The sequence below is a fragment of the Plecotus auritus genome (genome assembly GCF_963455305.1).
Source record: "Plecotus auritus genome assembly, chromosome: 9".
Classification (NCBI taxonomy): Eukaryota; Metazoa; Chordata; class Mammalia; order Chiroptera; family Vespertilionidae; genus Plecotus; species Plecotus auritus.
The window spans coordinates 96,666,084-96,692,461 of NC_137783.1; the positions used below are offsets into that span (position 1 = coordinate 96,666,084).

General features: G+C 37.0%; 1 protein-coding gene across 2 annotated transcripts in view; it reads right to left on the reverse strand.

Moving 5' to 3' along the window:
* Nucleotides 1-891: 891 nt before the first annotated feature.
* Nucleotides 892-26,378, reverse strand: part of FOLH1 (folate hydrolase 1) — a 52,845-nt gene continuing 27,358 nt past the window's right edge. Inside the window, exons 8-20 of one of the 2 annotated variants that reach the window (XR_013959141.1) lie at nucleotides 24,606-24,704; nucleotides 24,222-24,307; nucleotides 22,197-22,316; nucleotides 20,103-20,185; nucleotides 18,627-18,690; nucleotides 16,090-16,157; nucleotides 13,195-13,286; nucleotides 11,854-11,944; nucleotides 8,900-9,164; nucleotides 8,548-8,629; nucleotides 4,474-4,566; nucleotides 2,799-2,905; nucleotides 2,205-2,309 (exon numbers count right to left, since the gene is read on the reverse strand). Coding sequence is in view for 1 of the 2 variants with exons in the window: in XM_080643205.1 (XP_080499331.1) it covers nucleotides 2,120-2,309; nucleotides 4,474-4,566; nucleotides 8,548-8,629; nucleotides 8,900-9,164; nucleotides 11,854-11,944; nucleotides 13,195-13,286; nucleotides 16,090-16,157; nucleotides 18,627-18,690; nucleotides 20,103-20,185; nucleotides 22,197-22,316; nucleotides 24,222-24,307; nucleotides 24,606-24,704 (1,333 nt within the window). In the remaining variant the exon portion in view is untranslated. Of the gene's footprint in view, nucleotides 2,310-2,798; nucleotides 2,906-4,473; nucleotides 4,567-8,547; nucleotides 8,630-8,899; nucleotides 9,165-11,853; nucleotides 11,945-13,194; nucleotides 13,287-16,089; nucleotides 16,158-18,626; nucleotides 18,691-20,102; nucleotides 20,186-22,196; nucleotides 22,317-24,221; nucleotides 24,308-24,605; nucleotides 24,705-26,378 lie in introns of both variants that reach the window. The other variant, XM_080643205.1, reaches the window with a different exon arrangement.

Genomic DNA, 26,378 nt, shown 5'->3' on the forward strand with positions numbered 1-26,378 from the left:
TACGGGACAGACTTGGAATTGAATTATTAATACTGAACTAATTGATTTAAAGTGTCTTTACGTTAGTTATGGTTACACTTTGTTATATTTTTAAAAAATATATTCCCTGTATGCTCTAAAATTTTTACTTGTTTGCATTCACTTTGTGATTTTTCCAATTTTTATATTTAGTAGGTCATCTAGACTTATTAATCTACATTCCCATTTTCTTCTGATTTTATGGTTCACATTCAATGGTTATTACATCTGGAAATAATTATGCCATTTGAATATATTTTGGATTGAACAGAAATTAAATCTAAGTTAACTATTAAAATATAAATAGTAATTTGCTAAAAAATAAGTATATATTTTAGAATAAACATAAATTGAGTTTAAATTATTTGAAAATTCCACTATTTGGCTTTTCAAATTGATTTCTTCACAAATAGCCCAAACAATTTATCGAAAACCCAGAAAGACCTGACTTACTCAAGTAAATGTAGTGGACAATGCCTGAATTGAAATGAGAAATCAGAGTGATGGACCCTAGTAACCAGAGTTGAAATTCTATCTATATTCGTCTTTATAAGCTTTCCAGGTTTTTAAAGTAGTGTATGTCTTATAAATTTTCCTATCAGGTGAGTGTGAGGCATTAAATTTGTGGATTAATGTAGCCCCTAGAATAAGATATAGCCCTGGCAGGTGTTGCTCAGTTGGTCAGGCCTGGTCCAGTGCACCTACAGGTTGCTTTCCCTATTGATGTTTCTGTATCTTGCCTGGGCCTTGGCTCATAAATGTAATATTCACGCAAGTGTATGCTCTGTGTCAGTGAGATCTAGTGAAGTACAGCCACAATAATGCATGGGTCAGCCTCCCAAGGTTAGTGAAAAAACTCAAGTCCTAGAATAATGCACATGGTATAATTTTATTTATTATAAAAAGCTCAAAAAATACACAAAGCCAAAAACACGTACGCGATCTAGCCATATGTGGTAAAATTATAAATAACGGGAAACAGCAACAAAATTCAAGAAAGTGGGTATCTCTGCCAGGAGAGAAAAGCACACCAGGCAACAGCACATGGTGGGGACCAAGGATAATGGTAATGTTCCTTTTGTTCGTATGGTTATTCAGTTCAGAGGGGTTACAAATGTTATTTTCTTTATTATTTTTCACTACACGTGTTGTCTAATTAATGTGATAAGATAGTATCCTCTCAGCCTTGGGGGCCAGGCAGGGCTTGAGGCATCTGACTTAGTGCAGCCCTATGAATTTTCCTGTGTGCTCTCACACAAACATGTCTTCTTTCTTTCTTTCTTTCTTTCTTTCTTTCTTTCTTTCTTTCTTTCTTTCTTTCTTTCTTTCCTTTCTTTCTTTCTTTCTTTCTTTCTTTCTTTCTCTCTCTCTCTTTCTCTTTCTTTCTTTCTTTCGTTCTTTCTTTCTTTCTTTCTTTTTCTTTCTTTCTTTCTCTCTCTCTCTCTCTCTCTCTCCCTCCCTCCCTCCCTCCCTCCCTCCCTTCTTCCCTCCCTCCCTTCATTCCTTCCTTCCCTCCTTCCTTTCTTCCTTTCATCCTTACCTGAGGATATTTTTCCATTGACTTTTAGAGAGAGTGGAAGGTAGTGAGGGAGAAGAAGGAGAGAGAAAGAGAGAGAGAGAGAGAGATCTGAGAATGGTACATAAATTGGTTGCCTCCCACACACACCTGGGCTAGGGCCTGGGATAGAACCTGCAACCCAGGTATGAGCCCTTGAGTGTGAATCAAACCTGAGACCATTCATTGCTCAGGCCAACGCTCTAACCCTTCAGCAATACTGGCCAGGGCCAAACTGATGCTATCTTTGTGCGCAATGCCAGGAGTAGGTTTGGAAGTGCTGAACTAGACTTGATTCCCCGATAATGCCACATAAGTCTTGACATATTAGGCTGTTCACCTTCATTTTAACACACTCCTTCAATTCCAGGATAACCTATTATAACTAGAGAATAAAAATCGTCTATCTCTCTGTTTTGATCCATAGGGAGAAGGAAATAAATACTAAGATACACACAACTTTAATTTTTAGTTTGTCAGTACACCCATGAGGATTCTTTCTGAGCGACAGATACCAATTCAACTTGTGTTCTCCACAGCAGCGCCTCAGGCTACTGCTCTCAGCGTCCCTGCTGCAGCCTGCACAGTGAAGGCGGCGACAGAAATCTGTCTCTTCACCTCTCCCCAGGCCTTGGAAGGATCCACTTTGCTTTCGATATCAAACAGAGCATCATAAATCCCTGGGAATGACTCCCCTGCATACTTATTGTGGCTGCTTGGTGCATAGATGACATGCCTGTTGATAAAAAATAGTTTACTATCTGTTAGTTGCCCAGTGACATATACAAGGGAAAACAGGAGCACGCTACAATTCCTGGATCGCATAATTCTAATTTTATGATTTCAGTAAGCCATGTACGTCTCAACTTCCAAGTTCAATCACCTCCAAAGACTAGTCTTCGGAATGGCTGTGCATTAATTAGCTATATTTAACTTTAAAAAGACAAAGTGGTTCTGAGCAACAAAAATAACGATAGCAAAAACAGCTTGTCACCTACACTTTGCTTTCGCAGGCCACACTTGACAGAATTCACCTATAATTTTACAATGCTTAAAAATAAACTCTAAAACACTTAATATTAGTACTTGAAAGAAGGGGGAATTGAGGCCTGATCAGTCTTAAGGCACATGGCAAAAGAGTGCTGACTTTTCACCATTCCATTCTAACCCCTGAAGTGCAGCAAAACTCTATTATGAAAGTCCTATTTGTGACCAGCCAACTTACTATTTTGTTTTTCCTCCTCTTTAAAATGAAGCCATGCAAATATGTTAGAATGCCCAGCTTAAAGCATGAGGAATCATTAAAAACAGTTCTGTAATCTTCAACCAGACCTAGGCAGAAGGAGATGTTTTGTTGAGAATTCTGTCAGTTTCTATAATAGCTCGGAAAGAACAAATAAAAAGTAAACAAGAGCCGGCCGGCATGGCTCACTGGTTAAGAGTCTACCTATGAACCCGGAGGTCACAGTTCAATTCCAGGTCAGGGCATATGCCCAGGTTTCAGGCTGGATTCCCCATTGATGAGCATGCAGGAGATGCCTATCAATGACGCCTATCAATGATTCTCTCCCATCATTGATCTCTCTCTCTCTCTCTCTCTCTCTCTCTTCCTCTCTGAAATATATTTTAAGTAAAGAAGAAATCAGGAACAATCTTTCCACTCTATCCCCTGAAATGTAGCAAAACTCTGATTAATAAAGTCCTATTTGTGAGCAATCAACTTACTATTTTGCTTTCCCTCCTCTTTAAAAAAAGAAGCCAGGCAAACATGTGTGAATGCCTAGCTACTCATAAAAGTATGAGGAATCATTAAAAACAGTTCTGCCTTGCCCAGCCAGCATATCTCAGTGGTTAAGCATCGACCTATGAACCAAGAGGTCACGGTTCGATTCCCGGTCAGGGCACATGCCCAGGATGCAGGCTTGATCCGATCCCCATGTGGGGCATGCAGGAAGCAGCCAATCAATTATTCTCTCTCATCAGTGATATTTCTAGCTTTTTCTCCCTCTCTTTTCTTCTCTGAAATCAATAAAACAAACAAAAAAACTAACAAAAAACCAGTTCTGCTTCCTGCATAATCATCCCACCATAGGAGAACGAGTCACCCTGTTTGGATAATGCCCTTATGCCAATTCCAATCCTTTGATAATCCCTACAGAAAGATTGGGCCATTTCTAATTTTCAATAATTAATTCATTCTGCAATACTTATTAGTAAGACCAACCTGGGGACAGAAATAATTACATCTGTCAAAATTAGAAAGAAAAAACAAAAACAAAACGTCAATATTAGAAGAGTAAATTATTGTTATATATTGTATATATTTAATTATAAATACAGGGATGGGCATAAGGTTTACAGTTGTGAGTACATGAAACACAGTTTATTATTATATTATTATTTATTTATGATTGTATTATTTATTTGCATTACAACTGTAAAACTGCTTTTGCCCAACCCTGTATATATTCATTATGTCATATATATATATATATATATATATATATATATATACACACACACACACACACACACACACACACACAAATATATTTAAAATGAGAGAAGGGCTAAAATTATACACATCAAGATATAAATACAATTTTATGTCTAACTGATGGAAAAGGGGAGATTTTTATTTTCTCCTTGGGACTTCCTGGGTCTTCTAAGTTTCTTATAATGAACATATATTCTTTTACTAGTATAATCAGAAACAAGACACTAAGAAGAAACATACATAGTGATCATATTATGTCATATAAAGAAGAAACAGTATAGTCCCCATATGCTGCATGTATTTTAACTTTTTCTATTTGCTTGCAAAAAATCAATTATGATCATTTTTTCTACAGTGCTAAAAATAGAAATGGAATTCTAATGAGTCATTTTTTTCCCCTTACCTATAGAAAGGCCTGTCTGGTAGCCCTAAAGGATCAATAAATGCTCGTTCCAGAAACATCAGTTGGTCATTCATAGTTCTCAATAACATTAGGCTGAAAAAGAAATGAATACAGTTATAACAACATGAAAATGAGTACACTACCTAGCAAACAAAAATTTTAGAACAAAACTGAACAATGCAAATATATTTTAAATTCCTATACTTTCCCATTAAAAACAATAATGTAGTTACATTTTTAAAAGTTTATAAAACACTATTTTGGTGAGGCTTATAAAACCACAAAAATAGTTATGTGTGCTAATAAAAAAAATGACAGTAACTTTTAATTATATTGAAATAACAATTAATTGATAAACCCGGGTATTCAAATACAGGCAAGACTTTTTGTGGTTGTTGTTAATCCTCAACCGGGGATATTTTTCCATTGATTTAATAGAGAGAGTGGAGAGGAGTGGGAGAGACAGAGAGAGAGAAACATCAATGTGAGAGAGACACACACATCCTGACCAAGGCTGGGGATCGAGCCTGCAACCCAGATATGGGCCCATGACTGGAATCAAACCCAGGATCCTTCAGTCCACGGGCCGATGTTCTATTCACTGAGCCAAACTGGCTAGGCATATGCAAGACTTTTTTCATCTTGGTATCTTATTAATCTACTCATGGATGTAATTTCAATACACACACCTCTCTCTCTCCCTCCCTCCCTCTCTCTCTCTCTCTCTCTCTCTGGTCTTGTGGCTACCACTGAAAACTTTCAAACATTTCTTTTACAGAGAGATTCAGTTTGAAGTAACCCTGGGAGGTACTGGTTGGAACAGAGTTCTGTAAACGGGACCTTTCACTCCTGAAGCATGCTTGTCTCCCAAGGGAGACTGGAGAACTACAGGTCTTCAGGCTGAGCACTATGTAAGCATGAAGGTACCAAGGAGTCAACACTGTATCCTTTGATGGATCAAGAAATTGATTCAAGAAAAGCAGGATTAAAGGAGTCTCTCGCCCTAACCGGTGTGGCTCAGTGGGTAGAGCGTCAGCCTGCGGACTGAAGGGTCCCGGGTTCGATTCCCGTCAAGGGCATGTACCTTGGTTGTGGGCACATCCCCGGTGGGGGGTGTGCAGGAGGCAGCTGATCGGTGTTTCGCTCTCATCAATGTTTCTAACTCTCTATCCCTCTCCCTTCCTCTCTGTAAAAAATTAATAAAATATATTTTTTTTTAAAAAAAGGAGTGTCTTCTCAGATTTTAGTTTTAGTTGAGAAATCAACATCCAGTTTAATTTATTTTAGCCAGTATTTGCTATTATGACATGCACTGCACTGCTCTCACTGTTCAGAATTTATAAACACAATAACATAGAGACACAAACTGTACCTAAAGTATCATTTAGAGCAAATAAAACAAATATAGAAATACTCAAGGACGTGAAAGCCGAGTGTCCTTGAAAGCCATAATCTGAGCCATACGTTTGCCAGAAATATCATTATTTTAAGACTAGAAAATCAGCTCATAGAATATATGGTGTTTGGGATCTCTTTAAAATTTATTTTTCATTGTTGATTTTTTTGGCACATAAAATATTTGGAAAATATTGTAAAGTATAATGAATAAAATCTCCCTAATAGTCCAGGATAACACAACTTTTACACAAATTGGTTTACTCTTTCTGTTTGTGCCATAAAAATATAATCAACGAGCTCTGGCCAGCTTGCTCAGTGGTTAGACCGTCAGCCTGAAGACAGAAGGGTCATGGGTTCAATTCCTGTCAAGACACTCCTGACCAATAGAATTGTCTCACATGATGTTTCTCCCCTCTCTCTGTCTCTCCCCCTCCCTTCCACTCTCTATGAAAAAAAAAAAAAAATCCGTGGGAAAAAAATATCCTTAGGTGATTAACAACAGCAACCAAAAAAGTTTAAAAAATGTAATCAACTATTTACAATTTTATATACTTTTTGTTTACTTCACATTTTATTATAAATACCTTATATTTCTTTTATAATTATAAATTTTAATGTTTACATAATGTTTAAATTGGTGGGTATCTTATTTAAGTATTTTCTTTCCTCTGAAGTATTATGATTAATTTTAATTATTTGGGATTATAATCCATATTTTTCTTTGAGAAGCCTTTTATTTTTTCTTTCAAACCTGTGGCTCCTTAAGAAAAAGATTCAAGAAACAGAAATACTACAGCAAAGTGTAAGAACTATGTGATGGTTCTTAAAAACTTCAGCAATATGTATATTTTCTAGAAGGTTAAAACAATTGACAATGCTTCAGTGAATAGCCTATAGCAATCGGTACAACCACATTTAAAATAGTTACTAATTTGATATGCACATAGTATAACATTATTTGAATTTGTGTTTTTGAATTGTTAATAAATTTGAATATTTTTATATCTGTTTCTACACAGGTGGTATACCTCTTTTAGATTTGTTTATATTTTCCATTGCCAGTATTACCAATTTGGATATTTTGGATTTTCTTATCAATTTTCAAAAAAATATTTTTATAATGTATATATTACCCCCCTTTTCAAATCTGCCGATAAAGGTTTCCCAAGCTTTTTTGGGGGAAGTGGGGGGTCTTAGTGAGGACAATGTGAGCTCCCCCGCACCATCCTCTGGCAATAGTGAGGAGATGGGCTGTCCCTCGGGGACTTCAGAAGAGGTTTCCCACTCTTTTATCTTTGTATTTGATAATTAAATTTTATATAATTAACCATTGCTTTGTTCTCATATCTGGTTGTATTGTCATTTCCCTGTGGCTTCTAAACTTGAAATTTTACTTCCAAAATTTTTAATTTTAGTACAGAGTTATTCCACACCTGTTGCTTATGTTTGCATACAATGTGAAGTGAGACTTTTAATTCACTTTTTTTAAAAAAATATACTTTTATTGATTTCAGAGAGAGGAAGGGAAAGGGAGAGAGAAATTGAAACATCAGTGATGAGAGAGAATCATTGATTGGCTGCCTCCTACATGCCCCCTACTAAGGATCGAGCCTGCAACCCGGGCACGTGCACTTGACCAGAATCAAACCTGGGACCCTTCAGTCCGCAGGCGATGCTCTATCCATTGAGCCAAACCAGAGGGCTGAATTCACTTTTTTTTATCAGTTCCTAAAAAAAGCTTATACAACATTATTTTTAATACGTCATTTTTTTCCCATTGGCCTTTTTATGTATCTTTCATTACAAATACAACCTTATATATCACTAAGTTATTTTTGGACCGTCTACTCTGATCTTTCTATGGATTGATTTTTAAGATTTTTTTATTGATTTTCAGAGAGAAAAGAAGGAAGAGGGAGAGGAAGAGGGAAACATCAATCAGCTGCCTCCTGCTACTGGGGATGGAGCACTAAACCCAAGCATATGCCCTGACTGGGAATCAAACCAACAGCCTTTTGGTGCGTGGGACTATGCTTAATCCACTGAACACACTGGCCCTGGCTCTTTCAATGTATTCTTGCATCAATCCCCGAGAATTTGATATGTGTATCACTGTAATATGTTTAATATAAAGAGATATTCACCTTCAAATTTCTACCTTTAAAAAAATTCCTTAATGTTTTCACATTATTTATTTCCCATCTTAAAAATCTGTTCAAATTACGTTTTATTTTTGTGACTTTATACAGAATTAACCCAAAAATAATGGCTTTACAATATTTGTTATTCCAGATAAATAAAATTTTTCCACGTGGAAGTGGAAGAAAATAACTCTTTGCAGACGTAATGACTTTAAGGAGAGGGAGAAAGAAGGTGTGTTCGGGAATAAGAGTTTGGCTGAAGTCTGATGGAGAGATACTGAAAGCACAAGAGATAAAGCTGGAGAAGGCTTTGGTCAGGCGGTGGAGGCCCTTCAATGGTCAGCTGGGGATTTTGCACTAATGAGTTGGCAGTGAAGGAGCATCAGCATTTCTCAGCAGCACAGTTGCCACTCAGGATGTCAGAAGTGGGTCTTTCTTGAGAGAGATGGCAGCCTATATGCTTAGAGTGAAGGGACAGAAGCAGCAAAAACTTGCAAAGATATTTCAACACCGAACTCCTTTATGTAGCACATACTTGTTTTTATCCAAGTCTTGCAGTTTCTCGCTGAACTTAGAAGCAATTTCTGTAAAGTTCTTCACTGCAGAAAAGAGTGAGTCTGAAAGAGAAATTAGGACCTAATGGTATTGCTCTATAACTGAAGCAAAGAGAAAAATAGTGTAAGCTGTTCTTTGTATTTTACAAAGTATTAACATTTTGTATATTTCCAGATAAGCACAAGTGGGGGAAAAATGCACTTATAGCTATAAAGAAAATATTTGATCATGTAGAACAACAATAAATGACAAAATGGACCTCAGGCATGTCATCATATTTTAGAGATTAACAGAAACATACAGATTATGAATTCTGAAAATGTGTAGCATACCAAAGGACACACTGTATGTTTTCATTTCTTGCGGATGTTTCATTGAAATGTTGTAGATTTTGTCAGCATACTTTCTTAAAACCACGGCATAATCTCGACAATCGAAAGGGAGCACGATGGAATTGGCTAGTTCAAATACCATCCCTCCTCGAACCTGGGCCACAGCATGGTGATACTTAAAAGTTGGATCATAAAACTTTTCCACCAATTCATAGGTTTCATAAACACTGTGATACAGTGGATAGCTGCTGAATTTGTTTATTGCCTACAAAAAAAGCAAAGAATAAAATATATCTCTTGTAAGATAGTTATAATAAAATACATATTTACTATGAATATTAATTAGGCTATTTTGGTCAGTAATGAATACAGGAAAGTATTTAAATACCTCAATAAGCCACTTAGTAACAGGTTAATATAATATGAAAACCTGTCCCAAATTTTGACTACAGTAAACCCTTAATTTTACAGACCTTGATTTAACAGACTTTGGATTTAATGGACAAAATTTCCTGTCCCTAGGTGAAATGTGAAAATTAACATCCTGTTCCTTTTAAAACGTTTTTAACCTAGATTTGCTTATAATTAAATTAACAGGTTAATTTTTTGTTATTAAGTCACTGTTATTTTAACAAATTTTAGAAAATGGGCCATACATTGAAAAAAAAAAAAAAGCCCTGTAGCAATTTCACTGACATAAAGAAATATTACATATCTACAACTATAGTCTACATATTTAAATCCAAGTGTCACCACTCATAAATAATGTTTGAGGAATGATTAGCATGTGATCACACCACATCCCACGCATTAATTGGTTCCGTTGTCACTGGCCTGATTTCTACAGCAGTTTTAAACTTGCTGGCCGATTTTTCATGTGCACTAAGCCACCCCCCAGCCTGGTGCATTTGTTTGCTCATGGTGAATGGTGAATGCATGCGTTAATGAGAGCTATTCAGTATAAATTTAAAATTATAGTATCTCTCTCACATCAATGTTTCTCTCTCTCCTCACCTCACTCCCTCCCACTCGCTAAGAAAAAAAGAGAAGATACTAAGAATCTTCTTTTAAAAAATATCAGAGACCAAGGAACTGGGATCAAATGGCCCAAAATCTCAATAGCAATCCTCAAGGCTGGAAAACAATGAAGCTATGAATTCAAATTTCTCAGGGTACAGAATCTTCAACCGAGAATTAATGCCCAAACTATCGAAGAATTATGTGTGGCATAGATAATGTTTTCAGACATGCATGGTCTTTAGCTTTCATACACCTTTTTCAAGAAGTGCCTGAAGGATGTGCTTCAAAACAAGGAGAGAGTATACAAGAAAGAGGAGGAAACAAAATCCGGAGAACAGAAGATACAATAGAGGAGATAAATGAAGGTACCTTCAGATTTCTCTGTGAAGGAAAATTTCACAGGCAGGATCTGTGTCCCAGGCAGAGAGAACAACCGGAGAACCCAGAAGAACCAGAGAACAAACCTTGGGGGATAATGAAATCTGCCACATCACTTGATGTGTTTGAATATTTGAAGAGTTTGTGATAAATTAGTTATGGGTACATGGAGGAAAACAATAAAAGTTTCCTAATTCACAAGTATAGTGTCACTATATACCGAGTTGAGAGTAGAGATCATATGGGAAAATTGAATGCCTATCATCCCTAGTAAGAGGTAAGTGGATAATACATAAAACTGATCAGTTGGCCCTAGCTGGTTTGGCTCAGTGGATAGAGCGTCGGCCTGCGGACTGAGTGGTCCCATGTTTGATTCTGGTCAAGGGCATGTGCCCTGCTAGCGGGCTTGATCCCCAGTGGGGGGTGTGCAGGAGGCAACCAATCAATGATTCTCTCTCATCATTGATATTTCTATCTCCCTCTCTCTTCATCTCTGAAACCAATAAAAAATATATATATCCTATATGATAAAAGCCTAATATACAAATTATCCCTTTGTGCGGTCATTCAACCAAGAGACCGGGAGGGAGACGGCGAGTTTGACCGCTCGCTATGATGTGCATTGACCACCAGGGGGCGGTGCAGAAATGGTGGGTATTAGAGATGTGGTGCTGGCAGCGGGCAACAGTGGAGGTGTTGCCGGCCCTGATGGGCCCCAATGAGAGCAGGACTGCAGCAGGATGGTGGAGCAGGTGAGCGAACCAGGCCAAGGTGGGAGCGAATGGGGGCATGATCGCCCTGCCAATTGTCCTGCGGCAGTGGGAGGTGGAGCAGGTGAGGAGGTGGCACCAGGCCAAGGTGGGGTGCCAGGCAGGGCTGCGGGGCTGTGAGGCTGGGGGCACAAGCTGGGGCCTGATCTCCACAGGCCACCTAGAGGGACCTCACCCATGTGTGAATTCGTGCACCGGGCTTCTAATATATATCTATCATAATAAAATCATAATATGCTAGTTAGACCGGACAGCCAAATGACCTTCTGGATGTCATTCTGGAAGCCGTGGTGGCAGGGGCCAAGACAGAGGCAGTTAGGGATGATCAGGCAGGCAGGAGAGCAGTTAGGGACAACCAGGCAGGCAGGTGAGCGGCTTGCGAGAGGGATGTCCGACTGCCGACCCTGTGGGATCAGGCCTAAACTGGCAGTTGGACATCCCCCTAGGGTTCCCATGTTGCAAAAGGATGCAGCCTGGGCTGAGGGACCCCCCCCACACCGCCGTGCACAGTTGAGAACCGCTAGCAGGGTCACCTAAGACCATCGGAAAACACAGATATTTACATTACGATTCATAACAGTAGCAAAATTACAGTTATGAAGTAGCAACGAAAATAATTTTATGGTTGGGGGTCACCACAACATGAGGAACTGTATTAAAGGGTTGTGGCATTAGAAAGGTTGAGAACCACTGCTCTAGTGCTTCAGTCACTTTTATGGATTCAGAATGATTTATTTAGCTAAAATGTATTCTAAATAATCCTGAATTACTTATGGATAGACTTACCCAATTTTTAGTATACCGTGCTCTGCCTGAAGCAATTCCGAGTCTTTGGAAGAACACCTCAAAATCATTACCAGATCCCAACTTGCTAATCCTTGTAGGGATAAAATTCATAATTATTTGAGATTTCTTCGTCAAGTACAGATTAAAGATTAATTAAACATCATTCTTATAGTAAAAGTTAAATATAATTTTTAAATGTATCACCTTAGACATGTAGAAAAATTTTTTGATAGAATATTAGTTTTGATCACAAAATATCTACTCCAAGAATATTTTGTTAGGGTGTCCATTGTTCTTTTGGGTTCCCATTCCAATGAGTGGGACAGGAGGAAGGGGGTTATCTCCACATCAACAACAAGCAATTCTTCAGGAAACCAACAGGGTGTCCTACCAGTCATCTCAATACTGACACTATATATCTGGAGATAGCATTAGATTCTGTGGTAGGAAGTTAGACAGACATGAGCAAAGCAAGGTCAATAGGCTGGGTATAGAAGGTCACCAGGGCAGAAAACCCCAGATGCCCAGCAATGGATAATTGTAGGGTGGGATCTCATTTCCAGGGTGACCTATCCTCCCTTAGCATGTGGCTGGTCTTGTGGTAGGGACCTCCTGAGCTTTCTTCCCTACAGATAACATCTAGGCCTCAGTTGTATTTCAGCTCCAGGCCCAGAAAGGCAGCAAAACCAGACAAGGGATGCCACAGCTGACCTCAGGGTCCAGCTGTATTGAATAATAACCCCGAGTCCTGACTTTGACCAATCAATCAGACCCTGACCATGAAAGGACACACCTGGAAAGCTGCTGAATATTCTACTAAGATCTTCCCCCTGGGGCTTCCCCTAAAATCTCCAGCCTTAATATCCTTAGGACCACGGGTCCTTTTTACTCAAATAAATATATTTTTTGTATATCCTATTACAGTCTAAAATTAATTTTGATTTACACAACCAAAACTGCAATAGTGTCTATATTTTTCTTACAGTAACTAAAATATTTGTTAATTGTATGATGTTCAGAAAATAAGATAATTTATAGAGTCAGTAGGGGAAATATGAGGGGAATTACTCTCAACCATTATAGTCTTTTATTTACCATGCATATATATTATCTATTGAAAAGGAAAGCATCTCTTGATGGCCTAGAGATTTATCTTCAAACACATACATAGTAATATTTTGAGAACCTCAACATCACTTTTCCTTTATCAAATGTTAGAGAATTTTTAAAACAAATAAATTTTTTTTATTAATGATTGAAAAAAAATCTGTTTTATTTCCAACACAATCTCATTCTAAATTCAGTAGAGAGTTTTGTCTCTTTGCTTGTTTGATTATTTACCTGGGCATGCCAATGAGCTCTGGTGAAGGGCTTTTTTCATTCCAGCTCTCATAGAGAGATCTGCCTTCAAAGCCTTCATCAGGACTTTGGAGCTGCACACGTTAAAAAGAGAGAGAGGATACTTATGAGTCAGATGTTTTAAAATCTGAATGTCCATTAACCAGGAAATGAATAGCTAAACTATATTCAGTAACACAAGGGAAGTACCCCAGCCAGGTTGCTCAGTTGGTTGGGGTGTTGCCCCAACACCAAAAAGGTTTTTCAAGTTTGGTTCCTGGTCAGGGCACATACCTAGGTTGCAGGTTCAATCCCCCATCTGGATGCAAACAGGGGGCAACCAATTGATGTTTCTCTCTTACATTGATGTTTCTCTCTCTCTTTCACCCCTCTCTCTGTCTTCTTTTCTTTCTTTTTAAAATCAATGAACATTCCCTAAGGTGAGAATTAAACAAAAACAAACAAACAAAAAAAACAACTAGGGAAGTAATTTGTACCTTAGTAGTCATTAAGATTTACAATGAGTTTCTGACAATATGGGAAAATGCTCACTACTATTATAAACAATACATGGAATGTATGGAAAAGAGACTACACATATTATACCAAGCCACTATATTCAAAGGAATGGTTATATTATGTTAAAAAAATTATCTCTTTTAATTAATTAAGTGGTGCTACTCTTAAAAACATTATTTTTCCTCATAAAAAAAAATGGAAAAGAAGTAAGTTAATTTACGGGAAGGTATTTCTTTCAATATTTCTTCTTTTCCAACACGGTTGCTAAAGTCATTAAGTAATATATAACAAAATAAATGCACTAATATTTTCTTTAATTAATTGAGTATATATTGTAATTGCATTTAATACTGGGATTTAAATACATTTTCTGGTTTTACAGATGAGAAAACAAAGTAAAATACGACCTATTGTTGAATTCTAGACTCAGAACATGAAATGTGATGGCAAAACCACTTAGCAAATAAACTTTAATTAATGTTCCCTAGTTATTCATAGGTTATTGAACAGTATATGGCATATAATGTTTTTATTTTATATTTAATAAATGTCCTATGTTCTATTTTTCAACAAATTCCATTTTTAAAAGCCTATAGAGTACCTATGCTGTTTAAGACTTGTTGTGAAGGCCAGGAATACCAAGTTCAATAAGACACTTTTTAAACTCCCCACTCGTGGGAAATGTAAGTAAGAACATTGAATTCAATGTGTTTGGTGCTGTAACAGAGGTATGTATGAAGGTCTATGGGGACACAAATAAATTCGCATAAGTGTGGGGAGAGAGAAGTTATGCTACATCTTAACTTATAAACTATGAATAAATACAGCAACAAAATAATTTTACTCAAGCTTATAAATTTACAACACTTTGGTATAATGGACAGTATCACTCCAATTATTCTAAGAAATGCAAATTTGGAACAGTGTAAAAACATAAGACTAAATTCTCTGTTTATCGCTAAAAGTTGAAATGTTGCAATTCACTTTCCCAAAACAAACAAAACAGAATCAAACAAAACCCAAAACTGTCAATCATCACGTTATTTCAAAGTTGACCTAGAGAGTAGTATTAATGCAATTGTCCCAGTAAACAAATACAGCTGCCACGTGTCCTTAGCATTTACCTTAAGTTACATGAACAGTGGGAACTCACTGAAATACCCTGTTTCAAATATTTAAAATTTTATACACTTTATGGAAATTGATAAAATCGCAGGTAAATGGTGGAGCTCTTAACAACATAAAATATATTTTTCAAATTAATTTTTTCTAGTCCTGTAGGAAATGCTAATTTATAAGATTAAATTCCATGCTTTTGAAACCAAAGTTTAGTTTATTTGTCTTACTTAAAATCCCTACCTGAGGGGAAATATTATATTTTTCTTTTTTTGTTGTTTTTTGTTGTTGTTAATCCTCACCTGAGGATATTTTCCACTGATTTTCTAGAGAGAGTGAAAGGGAGGGAGAAAGACAGAGAAAGAGATGAAAAACATCGATGTGAGAGAGACACATCGATTGGTTGTCTTCCTCACACACCCTGAGTTACTTGCCCTTGACCAGAATCAAACCTGAGACCCTTCAGCCCGTGGGTCAACAGATGCTCTATCAACTGAGTTAAATGGGAAAGTCTTTTTTTCCCTTTCCAATGCAAATTAGCAGTAACAAGAAAAATCTGCCACTCCAAAAACTCATTCATTTTGACTAACTTCAGGAACAATGGTTTTATGAGGCAGGAGAACTAAAGTGAAGAGTTACCTGTCCTTTATGGATTCAGGCATCACCTGTCCACCAAGTTCAGTACCTGGAGCTGCTGTCAGCGTAAGAGAACTGTAGCTGTCAGCCCAGCCCCGTAGGACTCAGTGGAATGGAGCCCAGGTCAGGAGGTCAGGAAATCAGGAAAGAGGTACATGTTCTCAACTAGCCTCTTCCCCAAATTGCTTTGTCCCTAGCAGCCAGCACTTCGTGTGTTTTTAATTATATCCTTTCTCAATCAGAAACCTTGTCTTTTTGCATCCTGGGTTACTTGATATCATTCATTATATTAAGGAGTATAAACCAGTTTTAAAATTAAGGCATTAAACCCCAGAACCAAGTCTCGGTTCAACTACTAGACAAGTTGTGTAACTTCAGTGGCTAATGATTTTTAAGCCCCAGTTTTCAAGTGGGGGTGTAGACATGTTGCTTCAGGGTGGTGAGGGGAGAAATGGGATAATGTGTGTAAACATTTTATTAGATGTAATGTCCTATGGAGTGGATATTTGCTATATGAGGAAAAGAGGAGTTATAAAACAACACAGATGCTTAACATAACAATGGTATCTCAAGACAATAGCATTTGCTGAACACAGATTTTCTCAAATTATATGTAATTATTTGTACCTCCTTTGTTAGGTTGTATACCAAGCTGTACATCAGTGGAGTACAATCGACTCTCAGAGTGTAGTTTCCTGAAAGACCAGAAGTTTGATTATTTTTTATTTCTTTTTATTTTATTTTTTCATTCAAAGACCACTCTTAATTCCTTAGTCAAATGATCCTTTTAAAACCTGAGTCCAATCAAAACTTATCGTCCTCAGTGCCAAAGAGGAAGCCACCTCAGGTCACCTGCCCAAACCTTCACCTCTCACTCTGCCCACACAGCCTCCTTCTAAGGGTCTTTGTGCACACTGTTCCCTCAGCCTGGAACAGTGTTTGGCATTAGAGCTGCAGGACTTACTCTCCCACTTCACTTAGACCTCTGGCCTAATGTCATGTTTTCTGAAAGGTTACCTCTGGACAAAAAAGACAAGAAGCAGAACCATTTATCTGTAATATGAGATAAAAAACCTGTATAAGGTAGTAAGAATGTAGTGGTTAGAAAGATAAAGTTAAAACAGAGCAGGTAGATTTGAATCTCAGCCCCACCCTTTACAATCTGGGTGATCTTGCGAAAGTTACTTAATCCCTTTGAATCTCAGTTCCCTGTTCTGTACAAGAGGGATAACAATATTTACCTCACAGAGTTATCGTAAGTATTTAACTTTTACGTATAATGCACTTACGAAAACTACACTGTGGACTTGTGGGAGCTAAATTCTATATACATTTGTGTCATTTGTTCTTAATCCTGACCATGATGGGGAGACAATGCAGCATTTATTATTATTATTATTATTATTATTATTATTTTTAAACTATGTTTTTTATTGTTTTGTTGTTTTTAGAGAGAGAGAGAGGAAGGATGAGAGAGGAACATCATTGATTAGCTGTCTCCTGCACGACTCCACTGGGAATCAAGCCCACAAACCAGGCATGTGCCCTGACCTGGAATCAAACTGTGACCTCCTGTTTCATAGGTAGATGCTCAACCACTGAGCCATGCCAGGCCAATGTAGCATTTTACAACAGAGAATGACATAATCAGTAAAATCCAATGATTTAAAAATCTGCATTAAAAAGGACAGATGAGATGACAAAAAATAAATTTAAAAAACACATTAAAAATCAAATCTTAAAAAAGACTAGCAATAAAGAGAACAGTATGCTACTTTGGAAAAAATATGGAGTATTTATTCTATGTGGCAAAGTGTCTCATCTTACTATGTGTTTTTAAGTAAGGGTAATAATACAAGCTAACATTTTTTGAAGATTCACTCTGTGCAGGACAAAAGTCTAGGAGGTTTGCAAATATAAACCACTTTCCCCTCACAAGAGCCTTTAAGGTATGTGCTTTTTTTTTTTTTTTTTAAATATATTTTTATTGATTTCAGAGAGGAAGTGAGAGGGAGAGAGAGAAAGATACATCAATGATGAGAGGGAATCATTGACCGGCTGCCTCCTGCATGCCCCCTGGAGCCCGCAACCCAGGCATGTGCCCTTGACCAGAATCTAACCCGGGACCCTTCAGTCCGCAGGCCGACACTCTATCCATTGAGCCAAACTGGCTAGGGCCAAGGTATGTGCTTTTAGTAACTCCATATACAGGTGAGAAAACTGAGACATAGAAAGTAACAATCTGAGCTCACACAACTAGGAAGTGACTGTGACAGGAAGAGGGCCAGGCCCTTAGCCATGAACCTAAGATGAGAAGGAAAGAATAACTGAAATGCACTGTGTAAACTAAGTTAGGAGGCAATGTAGCTCACACATGTGAACAAAGAAGAAAATGTAAAGGCCAACATGCCTCCATCAAAAGTGGTTGCGGGCGGAGTGAAAAAGGTGAAGGGACTGAGAGGTACAAATTGGCAGTTACATAACAGTCATGGGATGCAAAGTATAGCAAGGGAACATAGTCAATAACATTGTACTAACTATGTATGGTGCCAGATGGGTACTAGATTTATTGGGGGACCATTTAGTAAGTTATATAAATGTCTAATCACAGTATGTTCACACTAGTTGTGAATATCAACTAATTGAAAAACATTTTTTAAATAAATAAAAATGAACATCCATTAGTCTGGGAACAACAAGAACAAAATCATACCTTTTGTGCTACCTCATTCTAAAATGATTGAAATCTTTAGTTCCATGATCCACCTATTCATTTAACAGGTATTTACTGAAGTGCTACTCTATACAAGGTAATCTGCCAGACGAAATGAAGCAGAGTTTGGCTTTCCCAAATTAGCTCTCTGGGGCTCACAGCTGCAGTGAGTCAGGGGCAGGAGCCTGACAAAGCAATAGCAGATACCCTAACCAGTGGTCAGCAAACTGCGGCTCTTGAGCCACACGCGGCTAGCAAGCCTCTGTTGACTAATGAGTTTGCCGACCACTGACCTAGACTCTCCATTCCAATTATTACAGGCTGTTGTTGTTCCTTGTGATTAAGCCCCCTAACCACATGCCAGTCAATTTGCCTTCCTTATTAGTGTATGAACTAAACTGCTCCTACTTCTGTGATCCCATCTTTTCCTATGGAGACCAATGATATTCACCTTCTATAGAAGAATCTGCATTAATATAGGCCACACCACGCTCCTGAAGGAGTCTGGAATTCTCCTATGATATGAAAGAAGAAAAAGCATAAACATACAGCCATACCTTCTCCCTTTAAAAAATGCACACCTCCATTAAATGTGTGCAGGTTTCTGAATTGAACTGGCCCAAATTATCCACAAATTTGACATATAAGATTATAAAAATTATTCGTTTGAAAGAATTTAAATAAAAAATATTGGTAAGAGTAACAAAACATTTTTAAGGCTAAAATGTAAGATAAGACTGTCCACATTCTTAATTTGGTAAAAGGAAAGGAAGTTGATTTCTTAACTATAGTATAGTTTATCCCTCAAGAAATTCTTTTAGTAAATATGAATGACATAAGAGATCCTTTCAGTGGAAGTCTTCTCATGAATATCTCATTATTTCAGTACAGAATCTTGTTATTTCAAATATACCTGTTAAAAATATGTGAATACCAATGTCCTCTACCCTGAAATATGAAGTTCTCCTGTAGAATGCCACCACCTACTGGTCAACATTGACCATTGCAATTTTTTAAAAAAAGGAAGTGTTAGCAGTTTCTTTTGAGACGTCAAATGGATTCTGAATCTCTTAAATATGCAATTTCCTAAGCATCTTGAATATAAGAAAGAAAACAGAAAAAAATATGCAACTCTACATGATGAAAACAGTTTGAAAGAGACAAATCAAAATCTTAACATATTTAGTCTCTTCCTGATGCCAACATAAACTTTCTTGTCTACAGAAATACTACTTTTATTTTTCCCCCAAAGAAAATTGAAGGTTACAGGTCTTCTCATAATCCATGGAGCATAATAGTAGCCCAATAAATATTGATTACATGACTTGAAGTGAATGGAATCAGTGTTAACTTTGGATATATTTATAGCTAATGCCTATTACACAAAGCCAACAATACATGCAAGTAAAAATTACTTTCCAAGGGGCCTCATAAATATTATGTGGTGGGACTTTATGCCTCACTCTTAGCATGATTTAATTCAGAGTAGGTCATTATGATTTAGGGAAGACAATTAAGCATGATTTGATTCAGAGTAGGTCATTATGATATAGAGAAGATAGCTGTGAAAGATATACCTTACTACACAAGCTCAGAGGTTATTTCATTGTGCTTAGCTTTAAGAGCTAATTTGGAAAAGGTAATAGAAACATGGTATCTTATTTTGCTGTTTGGTTTCTAGTGAATTTACTTAGTTCCTATCACACTCACAGAAAATAAAGTTATTTTGACAACAGACATTAACTGGCTCTGAAATGTTCAAATGGAACTTAGTTCTTTGGTGACAGAGATATTTTTATTGTTGATTTTTGAACACGGATATATTGCTTCACTGGATTCACGTATTATGTTCACATCCTTGAGAATTTGATTCGAACTGCTGTCTCATTATGAAAATATATATTGTGTAGCAAACGGTCAAACTAACCTCTGCCCACTCAGTAGAACCAAGAAGACCAAATTCTTCTGCATCCCAGCTTGCAAACAAAATTGTTCTTCTAGGCCTCCATCCTAAAATAGTATGTATATACATATAAATGCTGAAAAAATGCAAACTTTATCCAACATTGCCAAGCCCAACAGGAAAAACAACAACAAACAAAATCATGGATTGTTTAGGTTTATAAAGATTGGCCGAGCGTAGGAAACCACCTGTGACCCGCAGCTGCCTCGAGCAGAAGAAGAGAGTGCTGGATGTGGTCTCTGTTTAGAGAGCAGATACAACAGAAAATCCTTGACAGCTCTTCCTGTTTGTTGTTCTGGCATCATGTGATTGTTCAGTGTCAGCTGGTTGTATGATTTCACTCAACTGAGCCAGGATTCCTCAACAGAAGCTCAGTTAACAATGTCAATGTCTGTGGCTACTGAAACCTACATAAAATTCAACAGGAAGATGATATGGCTTAGAGTAACACTGGTGTGAAAGAAAGGTCTTATGTCAAACCCTGGTTCTTTCACTAACTAGCAGTATGACCAGGGGAAAGCCATTCAAACTTACTAAGCCTCTGTTTCTTCATTGGTACTCCAGGAATAACAAGGTAAAGATACTACTTGATTGTTGGAAGGATTAAATTATTAGTATTTATAAATATAGCATTTAATAAGTGATCCAAAAAAAGGTAAGTGTTCTTTATTTTCATAACTATTTCATTTGTGCTTATTCAGAAGATGTATCCCTATATGAGTTGAGTTCAGTGTTTCATTTTTGTCACGTTTCTTAATAGCATCATTCAAATTTCATTTAATATTATTCTTCATCTTTGCGTTCTTTGGCATGCTCTAGAATGATCCCAGTGATGTTTTCTACTTAACACAGGAAATCTTACAAAATCATGAAAGCTTTTGTAATAATATTAAACACTACAGAATTCATAAACTATGCAAATTCAGGTCTCCATAATTTTGTTTTCTAAAAATATAACATAGCTGTGTGGAAAAAAAATAAAGCACCTTTACACTTTATTTTAAAGAGAGACATCATGGTTTTGTGGACTGGTAGCCAGAAATTTGAGTTTAAGCCCTGGTTCTCTGTCTTTGCCGAACACTAGCTATAGAACCTTGAGTGAGTTCCCTGATTCTGTAAACCTTGGTTATCTTCATTGTAAAGTGAGAATAAAAATAAGTAGGTTAACTTCTCCCTGGTGGCTACGAATTCCAAATAAATAACACATGTGAAAGCACCATTTCTCTGAGAAAATAAGTATCATGAAACGTAACATATTTTTTACTTTTGTTTTCTTGTTGCTAAAAAAATGAAAATAAAAAAATAGGGATCACATTTACAGCCCCAAGACACCTTGTTTGCAGGGTCAGTAAATAGAGTGGACTTTCTGTTGTCATTGTATAGTAATTATTTTAAAAAGCAACTATTTAAACTAAACTTTATTTGGATTTTATATGAAGATTTAAAATGACTGAAATAATGGTGCTAAGAGTATAAACCTAAATTCTGGAGAGCAATCCAAAGCTTGGGGTTTACGAATATGCAGATATTGAATTTTTGACAGTATCTCATTAGTTGAGAAGACCAGTATTTTTCTGAATAAGCTTTGATCTCCTCAGTTACTTAGTACACTTGATCTGAGGTGTGAGGCTGGAAGAACCCAGGAACTTCCTCTCACGGTTCCCAGGCCAGGAAGCTTTGGCTTATGACCTAATTCTGGTGTGTATTCTTCTGTAAGGAAAACCACCTCCATCTTAGTTGCAACCACTTACGGTGTAATTCCTTTATTTCAGATTATAGTTTAATATATAAATATCAATAGAGTAAATATTACTATATAAATGCAAGCATGAATAAGCAATATAACTAACTAACCAACATAAGTAATATAGCCCAGTTCATCAAAAGCTATTCTGTGCTACTACTAAGTACTCTGTGCTACTCAGATGACACAGTCTGCGTGTATCCTGTCAGTTCACCCTTCATACAAATCTATGAGGAGACATTTTTACACTCAGTCAACAGGGAACTAAGCTGAGACTCAAAGAAATAAGCATTTTTACTCTTCACTCACATTACCTTCTTTTTTCAGAATTCCAAAACTCCTCACAATTTCATGAACAACAGCTGCTCCACTCTGAGGGTCAATGCCACCAAACACCCATGAATCACGGTGACCTCCAAGAATGACATACCTGTCTAAAAAGCATCATTGCAAAATTACTTGTCATTCCAAGTCAGTAACAAAGTACATTGCAAATGATTTCAGAGCATCTGATCACAGAGCATCAAGACTCAAAGGAAGCGCTGGCAGGGTAGCTCCGTTGGTTAGAGCAATGGTCGACAAACTCATTAGTCAACAGAGCCAAATATCAACAGTACAACGATTGAAATTTCTTTTGAGAGCCAAATTTTTTAATATTAAAATTCTTCTAACGCCACTTCTTCAAAATAGACTCGCCCAGGCCTTGGTATTTTGTGGACAAGCCACACTCAAGGGGCCAAAGAGCCGCATGTGGCTTGCGAGCCGCAGTTTGCCGACCACGGGGTTAGAGCATTGTCCTGATACGCCAAAGTTTCCGGTTCGATTCCCAGTCAGGGCACATACAAGAATCAACCAATGAATGTGTAAATTGTGTAAATCAGTAGAACAACAAATTGATGTTTCTCTCTCTCTGTGTGTCTCTCTCTTTTTCAATTCAATAAATTAAATTTTCAAAAAGACTCAGAGGAAGATAGCAAGGTTCCTGAACACGTGTGTAAACACATAATGTATTTTGTTCTGATTTTGATGTATGAAGAAAATATGAGTGATAAGCAAATGTATAGTATTACAGTAATTATAAATATATATGTAATGATAATTAAGTATAAAATTATCCTATTCACATCTTTACATAATTCTCTATTACTCCTCTCTTACCTACTTAGCACTGCTTCCAGTATTTTCAGATTAAGAGAACACAGTGGCTACATACCAAGTCCTCTACTTCCTATTCCTTCTATTTATTTTTAAGATTCAGGTCAAAGATTTTCCCCCTTTATGAACCATTCCTAGTTTCCATGGGAAGAGGGAATTTCTTACCTACCCAGCCCTGGAGGTAATCTTTTCATATCTGAAAAAGTATTTACCACACTTAAATGTATGACCCCCCCCTCCCAGCCATTAGCTCCTTGTTCCCAGGTGATGTCTTTTTTTTATCCCACCATCCCCAATGCTTAGCATAGAGCTGGCAAAAAATAGGTACTCAGTAAAATTCAACAAATAGCCAGTTATATATTGTTTCGTTTTCATTGGAGCATATCAACATTCTTAATCACTGAAGATAAGCACTGGCTGCTTGTAAGAAAGATATACAATTTAATTAGATGTCTTTGTAAAAAATATATAACCCAATAATTTTTAAGGAACTGGAACATAATGAAGTAAGACTCTTTATAAGATGTATTAATCCTCAGATCATCGGAAATCCTTTGGAAATCATGTATCTATATATTTCATCAACTTCAATGTAAAAAAAAATATTAATCCAAAGTTACTTTAATTTTCCGAGTGATATCTTTTTTTAAAGATTTTTTAATTGATTCATAGGGAGGAAGGGAGAGGGAGAGACAGAGAAACAATGTGAGAGTGAAACATCTATCAGCTGCCTCCTGCACGCCCTCTGCTGGGGATTCAACCCGAAACCCAGGAATGTGCCCTGACCAGGAATCAAACCAACTGAGAGCCACACCTGCCAGGGCTCTAGTGCTATCTTTTATATAGATATTTATAGTTATCATGAAGATATTTACCCATACAAAACTATGTGGCAAACAAATCCAGAAAACACCTAAAATCCATCTCTCCCTGTGCTTCCTCCCTTGATCCTCTAAGCAAAGCGTGCACACTTTATCAACCTAGCCCCACCATTCACTTCTCTTTTTTTTTTAACAACATATATCACAATACAAAATCACCTCATATCTATGTATTTTGTATTTATATGAGTTCCATTAGGGCAAAGAGTTGCTTTGCTTTGCTCACCTGATAGCACCAAAGCTTGGAGCAGTAAGTACCTGGCAAAGAAAAGTTGCTCATTTGCTACATGCTGATTAACTTACCTGGTTCCACTGCTCCTCTGAGAGTTCCAATCACATTGTAAATTCTTGTCACTTTATTGTTGGAATGGATGTGCATCTTGACTTTTCTAATGCAAACATAAAGAACACATTCAAAAATTACTGGTCAACAGATTACCACCCACAATTTTTAAATCTTACATTACTGTTTAAAGGATTTCTAAAGGCATGCAGGCAAAAATTACATTGGCCCACCTGTCCGACTATAATGATGTAAGTGTCGTCTCTTCAACCTGTGATTTTGTTTCCTGCTGATACTAGATAGGTCTTACTTTTTTTAATCATCCTCTATAATTGCTTATTTTTTAATGAAAAAAAAAAGTGTCCTCCCCCTAAAGAGAGTTAAAATAAAAAGAGTCTCTTAACTGTGTAGAGAAGTTTCCAATAAAGCCAGGTCCAACATTGTAGGGCACTTTGAGACTTCCTTTCCAACTGCTGTCTGGAGGTGCTGTTCCACCCATTTTTCTGTTGAACACAAAAAGTATTAATAGCTGGAGGTAATTTTGAAGTTGCAAGTTAAAGTGTCAATAAACTTGCTTTCTTGAGTGTCTGTTCATAATAGTTTCTATGAGTCAGCAATAGTGCAATGTGCTTTGCAGATAATATGCCATTTCACTCTTTACTGCAGTCCTGGCCAGTATGGCTCAGTTGGTTTGTCATCTTCCTGTGCACTGAAAGGTTATTGGTTCGATTCCCAGTCAAGGCACATGCCTGGGTTTTGGCTCGACCCCTGTAGAGGGGAAAAGGGTGTGCAGGAGGCAGCCAATGGATGTTTGGCTATCACATCCATGTTTCTCTCTCTCTCCCTTTCCCCCTCTCTCTAAAAAATAAAGTAAAAATCTTAAAAAAAATAAATCCTTAAAAAAGAAATAAGTCAGTGCTATCATCTCCACTTCACAGATGAGGAGCCTGAGGCTTAGATTAGGTATCACAGCAAAGTCATACAGTACAATGTTATACACAAACCATAAATAACATGAGTGGTCATTTTTACATTGGCAAAAAAGCATAATCAATAGTCAAAACAGAAAAGAAGTATGCAAAAATGTTATATTAAGCAGGTGAAGAATATATACACATGCTTGGTTATACATAAAATATTTCTACAATGATATATATTCTACACTAATAACATTGAATACCTTTGGGGTGGAAATGGATAAAAGGGAAACATTTTCCTGTATACCCCTTTGAATTTTGAACTGTGTCAATGTATTTCCTTTTACATAATTTCAATTACACTATACATTGTTTTGAAATCTATCTTTCCCTTAATAGTATAGCATATGCATGTTTCCATATCAGTAAGTATTCCTGTACAATGTGCATTTTAATGGCTTCCAGTACTATCATAGCCTGTGATGTATTTGACTACTTATCAATTATTGAAGATTTGTGTAGTTTATAGTATTCCACTATCAGAAGTAATTCTAAAATTGCTTTCATTTTATTCACTTTTATCTTTTAAATACCAGCAATATTTAGACTTTATAAACATATTTAGACAAAAGCATAATCTATGTTGCCCTAAAAATCTGTGCCCAACCCTGAATCCTAATCCATCTGGTAAAGCTAAGATAAAAAGATAAAAATACCAGGGTGCTATTATTTAAGGTGCCCTTAAAGTGGAGAGATCCCACCCACTCTCTGTAAAAAATGAGGGCACTGCACTAGGTTATGCAGAGTTTTCTTATAGTCCCTAAAATAAAATGATCAGAAATGTCTTGAACTCAAAGACTCTAGGGACCACAGTGTCTGACTAACTGACCAGACACTGGTGCCTAGCAATTCTACTTTCAGAAGTCAGAGTTCTCCCCCAGCCTAAAGGATAAGGAAGAACAAGAGACATGCAGACACGAGAAAGCAGGGTGAGAAAGGGAAAAGAGTCCCAATGCCAGGTTAAGCAATAACACATTTGGAGGCATTTCAATGATGAAAGCATAGGGAGAAGAGGAATAGGAAGGAAAACAAAATGGAAATTGTTATCAGTGAGTTATTCCAGGTCCTCAAGAAGTAGACAGTAAGAGGATTAGATGAGTAGGAGATTTATTAGTGGAGAGACCCCTGAGGAAAATAGCAAGGGATGTAGGGAAGACTGAGAAAGCCATTGGACTCCTATGCAGGTCTGATATGGGGTAA